Genomic DNA, 7,697 nt, shown 5'->3' on the forward strand with positions numbered 1-7,697 from the left:
ATCACGGACGCCCTGTGCTCGACCCGCGCTGCCGTGCAGGAGGGCATCGTTCCCGGTGGTGGTGTGGCGCTGCTGCGCACGTGCAAGGCGCTTGACAAATTGCTCGGTGACTCGTCTCTCACGGCGGACCAGCGCACCGGTGTGCAGATCATCCGCAACGCCGTCCGTCTGCCTGCGCACACAATTGTGCAGAATGCTGGGAAGGAGGGCGTAGTTGTGGTGGAGAAGGTTCTGGAGACCAATGATGCCGCCGTTGGCTACGACGCGCAGCGTGACCGCTACGTGAACATGTTTGAGGCGGGCATTATCGACCCCACCCGTGTCGTCCGTGTGGCGATTACCTACGCCGTTTCTATCGCCAGCCTGATGATGACTGCCGAGGCCGCTGTCGTGGAGTTGCCAAAGGAAGAAACCCCGCAGCCGGTGGTATGGGTGGCATGGGCGGTATGGATGTAATGTATTAGGGATTTTTTGTGGGATTTTGTTGTTTTTAATTTTTTTGTTTTGGTATGTTTTTTTTTTATTGAGTGGTTTTTGTAGCATATTTTTTTTTTGGTTCTTGTAGTGGTTGTTTATGTTAAGCTATGACGATTATTATTATGATTGCAGTTATTATTGATAAATGTTTTTGTGTATAAGGATTGAGTGTGCTGGGCTTCTTGGAAGAAAAGGTACTTCTGTTGAAGTTCGTTGGTGGTAATGCCGGTTGTTCTGTGGGTGCATATTTTTTTGGTGGTATTTATGCTATTTGTGCTTGGGTGGAGTGGGTGTTTTTTCCTTTGATATATATATATATATATTTGCTGCAATACGGTGAGTATTTGTTTTTATTAGTCAAGCAAGATGACTGGGGAGGATATCTGGGTGCGTGCGGTGCCCAGTGGCGGGTCGAGGGACATGATTGCCGAAAATTCTGTCAGGGGTGGCCCAGGACACTGGGGGCGGCAGTTATTTGTGGAGTTGCCGCTTAATGTGCAGCGAAGTGAGTTTGCGAGGGGGGAGCTTGGGAAAAATGGTTCCAGTTGTTGTTGCATTCCAAGGGCTCCGGCTAAGTCTTCACGGCAGGAACCACTGTGGCAGGCCACGTGGTTGACGTCACCGTACTGTGTATTGAGGGCGAATGGCGTGCAGGATGACTTCTACTCTTCTTGCCTTTCGTGGGGAAGGGAAAACATTGGATTGGCCTTACGAGATGAGGTGCTTCTTTTTCAGCCGTCACGCCCCCCTGTGCGCCCGGCTGTGCTGAACTGTAAGAACCGCGACCGTGGCCTGGTTTCTAGAGTGACTTCTGTAGCTGTGAGCCGTTTTTCTGACCACTCTTGCTTTCTTGGGGAGCTGGATGGTTCTGTTGGTGTGTACGCATCACGTGGTGACGGTCTATTGGCTCGGACGAGTTTGTTCTCAAAGCCACTTCCCCCACTTGAAAATACGCCACTTTCTGGTGAAGCGGCAATGGCTGCTACGGCGAGTGTACGGTGTTTATCAACAACAGACGCCCACCCTTGGTTGGTGGCAGCTGGTACAGCTATGCAGGGTCTTTTTATTTTCGACAGTCGCTGCTCAACACCTGCTGCGCAAATGGTGGGATGTGATACATTACTTGCTCTTGATCGCAAGAGGCCAAGGCTACCTCTGACTCCTGAGGATTGCATTTCGTTACTTTCTTCTGCTGAGGGAATATGTGGAGTATCCTGGAATGCATCGGGTTCGCTTGTGGCCACAGGTGGAGGTGGCGGGGTTGTGAACATATGGTCTCTCTCACACACACGCGCCCCTGTGCAACAGATTAGGCTTCCTAACGCACATGCAACTGTCAAAGCGGTCGCATTTCACCCCACACTCCCGTACGAACTTGCTGTGGGTGGGGGTAGAAATGACGGCGTGTTGAGGTTGTATGATGTGTCATCCTCCGTATCAAAGCTTGCATGGTGTGTTTCTACTGGCTGCCAGGTGACACAGGCGCTGTACTCCCCAGATGGTGCGTTTATTATTTCTGCCCAGGGTGATCGACACGCTAAACCATCTACGGCTATGAATCCTGTTGATGGTGGCGCGCGGCCTCTGGCATTACACACGCCTTATTCCATGGGAACTGCTGGAGACACGCATCGGTGGAGCATGAATCCACTGGAGCGTCTGACGGTGGAGTTTGAGCGCGGCATGGCCGGTAATAGTCGTGCGCGAGAGGAGTCGCAGGAACCCACTCCGAACTACGGTGAGACGGCGGCTACTGGGACAAGTGATGCGCCTTGCACGGGAGATTCACCAGCATTCTCGTTGGTCATGTGGCGCAGAGGTACGCATCATCGTGACTGTGTGCCTCTAGGCTTTACCAGCTCCAAATCCACGGATCATCCAGGATGCAAGTTCACTCAGGAGTTAGATGGCTCGGCACTTCCGCTTTTTTCGGTCTACGCCATGACCGGACATCGCTCTCGTCCGCTCCAGTTGACTGCTCCATTCTCGAATACGGTGGATCGGGGTTCAGTTGTTTCTCTTGCCGGTGGAGTAGACAACACGATTCGGTTTTGGAAGTGTTTCAGCCCTAGGAGTGAGGCGGTGAATTGGGAGCAGCGGAACCGCGCGTCGATCAGGACTGCCGTCACTGACGAGGAGGTGGAGGGGATGACGGCCATGCCACTGAGATGATCCGACCATGCAAGGTGCCACAACAAGGGGAAAGAAAGAGACCCTTCTGTGGCACATTGCAACCAGATACGTTATACTACCTACATGCATGTGCTTGCACCACCACTTTTTGTGGTTCAAGCCATACTCATAGAGAAGTAAATAACCATCCTGCTGCCTGCATTATGATTGACTCCCTTTTGGTGGTGTGGATACATATATATATATATATTATTATTATTATTATTATTATTTTTTGTAAAAAAAAAAGAATTTCTACTTCTCTGCAGCAAACGTTTTTTTTTTTTTGAAGTGAAGTGAGGTGGGTGACGATGGTGGTGAATGACTTCCTTCAAGCATTTCACAAAGTTGCAGGTACAATTAGCTGAGTGAACAACATGGACTCATCCCCAAGAAATATGTATATGGCGGTGGATGTACTTGGATTGCTTGATCTATGTCCCTTGCACTTCACCGTTCTTTTTTTCTTTTTTGCACATGGTGGTGGTGCTGGGGAATTGCAGAGTGGAGTGAAATTTGTGGGCCACTTCTTTGCCACACAGCTTCAAATAGTGAGAACCGCAACCACAGAGAAACGGTGGGGGGTGGGGGAGGAGGAGAAACCCAAAAAAAAAAAGTCGGGACGAAAGGAAGGATGGGGTACGGGTGGATCAAGATACTTCTTGTTGCAGAACTCTGCATCTCACTGTCCGTAGTTTTATTTGTGTCGTACACGGAAATTGATTGGAATGCCTATATGCAGGAGGTCAAAGGATTCCTTGAAGGTGAGCTTGATTACAGAAGGCTTGGGGGCGATACAGGGCCTCTTGTTTACCCGGGCGGTTTTGTATGGACATACAGTGCCCTTTATTTCATTACAAAGGAAGGAAAGGACATCGCAATGGCTCAGTGGTTGTATGCAGGAATGTACATCATGCTTTTTGCTGTGGTTGCTCAGCTGTACATGCGGTGTAAGATTCGTGGGCGTCTGCTTATTCGTCTTCTTCTCTCGAAGCGTATACGATCACTTTTTCTGCTGCGTCTTTTTAACGACTGCTGGGCCATATTACTTTTGTATTTTGCCGTAGTCGCACTTGCCACTGGGCGTCGGTGGAAGCTTGGATGTTTGCTCTACAGCATGGCCGTATCCGTAAAAATGAATATATTTCTCTTTGCTCCGGGGTTACTGTTAATTCTCTGCCGATCTCTTCCGTGGCACGGTGTTATTTCGTGCCTTACTGTATGTGCCATGTGGCAAGTGGGAGTGGCGCTCCCTTTTCTTTTGTGGGAGCCGCAAGGGTACATTCAAAAGGCTTTTGAACTGGGACGCGTATTTACACACCGTTGGACTGTCAACTTCAAGTGTGTCCCTGAAGAGGTGTTCGTATCGAAGGAGTTTGGCCAGGTGTTGTTGCTCCTCACCGTATTGAGTTGGCTTTTGCTCTGGCGTAGGCGGTGGTCAAAACGCCGATTTCTGCCTGCCCAGATGACAACTCAGAAGAGCGTTGAACTTGGAAATTCCCGAGGTGTTAAGGTTGGTACCTCAGACGACGAGGTATATAGAAATATTGTTTTGACCATGATGGAGTCCAATTTGATTGGGGCCATATTTGCCCGTTCCCTTCACTATCAGTTCTTGGTGTGGTTTTTTCATTCAATGCCGATGGTGCTGTCCGCGACACGGTTGCCTTTCCCGCTTCAGATTGCTTCCGTTGTGGCGGTGCAGTACGGCTTCGAGGCATACCCTAGCACGGCACAGTCATCTATGGTGCTGTTGTGCGGCTTCTTCGTGGCATGGTATGGTATTGTGTGGATGGGCGAAGACGGCGGCCGTGCCATCACCCAGCGGTGCAAGCGAGAAGCTGCACGGGGAGCGGCCTCTGCGATGACCCCGACTGCTCTCCCCATAAAGTGTTGATACAGCCGTAAAGCACAGCCCACTGGTTTATGTAGGACGTAAAGAAAGTTTATTTTTCTGTGACGGCAGAGCAGAAGGGCTCTTATGCACCCACAATAAGATGAGTAAAACGTTGTGGGTTCTGCACGACCACCGGTATTACGTACGCAGACATGTGGTGTCTTTGGTTTTCTCTATGTATACGGGTGCGCCTGTGTCTGTGTATCTGTACAGGTGAGATAGAGGGAAGCTGTGCGGTGATTTGACTTCTCATTTTTATTTTGTGTTTTGCTACTTTGCTGTTTTTCCAAGTAACTTTTTTTTACCTTTTTGATTTCTTCTTTCTGCTCTTTTTCGATGCTGCTTCTTCCGTCCATTACAGGTCTAGGGTATAAGGAGGGCCACCGCGTGACGTGGTCAAATTGGAAGGAAAGGGTAGAGTGACGAAGGGAGAAGGGAAAACAAAAGAGAAAAAGAAAAGGAAGAGGAGGGGCTGAGCGGTGCGCACGTGGACGCATACATAGTAAGGGGGCCATCGTATTAATTGCTGTCTGTGTACGCACGCACGTGTATTGCTGGTGGGCGCCAGGAGGCGTGCACGAGTGCGAGAACGAGAGAGGGGCTCCCCGTTGTCTCCCCATATCCAATTACTTATCTGACATCCCTGCTGTGATGAAATTCTTCCCCAAGTGGGATAAGAAAAAAAAACAAGATGACGAGGAAATTTCATCACCTGAAAAACGTGCAACGAAGAATGGCGGCGGAGTGGGTGGTTTGGAGAAGACGATTGACGTGCAGATTCCGCTGGAGAACCATGAGGGGCAAGGCGTTTGCTGCATAGGAGAAGTCACAGAGTTACCTTTGAGTGATATTATCTCACTGAGCCGTGAGTTCCGTATACTTCTTTGCGGGTTGTCAGATTTACTCTCTAAAAAGCAGTTTGTTGCCTCACTGAAGTCCCTCGCCTCGGAGATGATAAAGAAAGAGTTTGCAGTTAAGACCGTCGATTCTGCGATTGGGAAGCAGCCGCTTGTACAACGTTTGCTGAAAGAACCCCCTTTGGTACGGACACGATTAGCCCTCGCCGTTTTGCGTTTCTGCGGCGTTGTGGAGTTGGAGCTGGAGAATGAAGAACTAATGCGGGGCACAGGGTTCTTAGAGGCACTCCGGGGTGGAAAGGCCGCCAGGGATGTTCAACCACCCCCAGCGCGTGACTCTTCGATGTTGGTAAAACCGGTTTCCCATGTTAGCTTTAGTGCGGCAAAAATATATCATCAACTGATCACTATGAATGAGCTGCCTTCCATGGAGGAGATGGAGGAACTCATTTGTCGTACAATCAAGGTGCTTAGGGAGGAAAACAACATAGTGGTGCTGTCTATACCCTGTGTTGTAGTTGGTGATATACACGGACAGTGGCGGGATCTGGTGGATAGTATTATTGCTGCTGGAGGCCCCTTGGACGTGGACAAACACACCTGCTCACAGACAGAAGAAGACATGGAGGTGGCTGGAAGGCGAAATTACTTGTTTCTTGGTGATTACGTGGATCGTGGCCCACACAGTCTTCACTGCCTGGCGCTTCTTTTTGCTTCCAAACTATTGGCCCCGAACCGCGTCTTTCTTCTACGTGGCAACCACGAAAGCAGTGAGACCAATAGCAAATATGGTTTTCTGCAGGAGTGTTCTGAGCATTACCCGCTGCACTCTGGGGACAGTGAAAGTGATGGAGGCTCAGTCGACATTGAGTGGGGCTTACCAGAGCACCCTCTCTGGATCTTGGCAAATGAGGCCTTTCTTAGTTTGCCGATTTGCGCAATCGTGACCAACTCCAACCCAACCCCGGATAAGGAGAACAATGATTTGTCTACAAGTTGTCGAGAACGGGTTGCGATTTGTGCCATGCATGGGGGTCTCTCACCCTTCATCTCAAACAGTTTAGATGGCATCTTGGCAATTGACCGATTTTGTGAAATTGAAGATGGCCCTCTTGCAGATCTTACCTGGGCTGACCCTATCACCACAGAGCCCACTGATGACCCCAGAGAACGTAGCGGGGACGGCGGTGGGGGGGAGAATGGACAGGCCCAGCGGTTAGTGCGTCACTGTGTGCCCTTTAACTACGATGATCCTGTGCCTGTGCCGATTCCCTCTGTAAGCAAGGGATACGTCTTCAGTGCGCGTGGTCGAGGACACAACTTTGGGGAGGACGTAACTCTACAGTTCTTGAAGGAGAATGGACTGAGCTTCATTGTCAGGGCACATCAGTGTGTTCATGAGGGGTATCAGTGGCAGCACCAACACCGTATTTTGACACTCTTCTCTGCCCCTAATTACTGTGGTTTAGGAAACAAGGGTGCCATTCTCATTTTGCACGCGAGCGGAGAGCCAGAGCTCGTTCAGTTTGAGGCACGTGAATCCAAGGCTGCTGTAAAAGCACAACCCGTGCCTTTGCCTCCAAAAGCGTTTTAGATGAAGAGCCAGGTGAGTGCGTTGGCAGAAAACCTATTTTTGCCTTTGCTCTCGCTTGACAAATGCCTTTGGAAGCGTGAAGACGTTAGTGAGCATGTACAAAAGTGCGTTTTTTGCACATGTATATGCTCTTACGGTGAGTATACGGGGAAACGCGTAAATTTAAAAGGAGGGGGCAAGAAAAGCTACGCTGAGGGGTGGGCATAAATAACAAAGTAAAATGGCGACAAGCGAGCTCTCGAAGAATTGAATATCGTTCACCCCCTTTATACATTTTCCCCTTCTGCGCATGAGGCGTTATTGGGGGGGGGGGGGGTTCCTTTCTCTCTCCATTGATACAACAACAGAACACCCAAGGGCTTCAGTCCCATGTGCGCGTATGGTGGCACGCAGCATTGGTAGTGGGAAATACGTTCTTGTGAATACGAGGGCGTGGGGTTGAAATGCAGATCAAAAAAAAAAGGTGGGTAGGGTGGGTGGGTGGGGGGAGATAGACAGTTGGGCTGGAGGGAGGGCAGATGCAGCGGACAGCCTACACTACGCACGCTTCTTCTTCTTGCGCTTTACCTGCGGGTTGCTTTTTCATTAATTTTTTTTTTTACTTTTTTTTTGTGGTGCTGCGTGTGTATCTCTCTGTGTTTTTCTTGCTATGACGGAAATGAGAGAAAAGTTTTTATTATCCCATTTTTCCTTTTTTTTT

The 7,697-nt window shown here is 49.7% G+C and overlaps 4 protein-coding genes across 4 annotated transcripts, besides 5 other annotated features; all 4 read left to right on the forward strand.

The window, feature by feature from the left end:
- Positions 1-456, forward strand: TraAM80_08305 (mitochondrial chaperonin HSP60 precursor; the record flags this gene model as incomplete). The annotated part of the gene is made up of 1 exon (XM_029385057.1): positions 1-456. A coding segment is annotated over one exon (456 nt), but the record flags the coding sequence as incomplete, so codon positions are not given.
- Positions 457-782: 326 nt separating this feature from the next.
- Positions 783-800: a microsatellite.
- Positions 801-843: 43 nt separating this feature from the next.
- TraAM80_08306 (uncharacterized protein) lies at positions 844-2,649 on the forward strand (the record flags this gene model as incomplete). Its single annotated transcript, XM_029385058.1, has 1 exon — positions 844-2,649. The coding sequence occupies one exon, from the start codon at positions 844-846 to the stop codon at positions 2,647-2,649; it is 1,806 nt and encodes a 601-aa protein (XP_029235188.1).
- A 208-nt stretch (positions 2,650-2,857) lies between these two features.
- Positions 2,858-2,882: a microsatellite.
- Positions 2,883-3,283: 401 nt separating this feature from the next.
- On the forward strand, positions 3,284-4,546 carry TraAM80_08307 (putative dolichyl-P-Man:GDP-Man5GlcNAc2-PP-dolichyl alpha-1,3-mannosyltransferase; the record flags this gene model as incomplete). Its single annotated transcript, XM_029385059.1, has 1 exon — positions 3,284-4,546. One exon carries the CDS (start codon positions 3,284-3,286, stop codon positions 4,544-4,546), a length of 1,263 nt encoding a protein of 420 aa, XP_029235189.1.
- Positions 4,547-4,952: 406 nt separating this feature from the next.
- Positions 4,953-5,012: a sequence feature (A-rich).
- A 185-nt stretch (positions 5,013-5,197) lies between these two features.
- On the forward strand, positions 5,198-6,997 carry TraAM80_08308 (putative serine/threonine protein phosphatase; the record flags this gene model as incomplete). The annotated part of the gene is made up of 1 exon (XM_029385060.1): positions 5,198-6,997. The coding sequence occupies one exon, from the start codon at positions 5,198-5,200 to the stop codon at positions 6,995-6,997; it is 1,800 nt and encodes a 599-aa protein (XP_029235190.1).
- A 462-nt stretch (positions 6,998-7,459) lies between these two features.
- Positions 7,460-7,485: a microsatellite.
- Positions 7,486-7,575: 90 nt separating this feature from the next.
- Positions 7,576-7,608: a microsatellite.
- The last annotated feature ends 89 nt before the right edge of the window (positions 7,609-7,697 follow it).

Source organism: Trypanosoma rangeli (assembly GCF_003719475.1).
Source record: "Trypanosoma rangeli strain AM80 chromosome Unknown Tra_15.4_contig_00399, whole genome shotgun sequence".
Lineage (NCBI taxonomy): Eukaryota > Euglenozoa > Kinetoplastea > Trypanosomatida > Trypanosomatidae > Trypanosoma > Trypanosoma rangeli.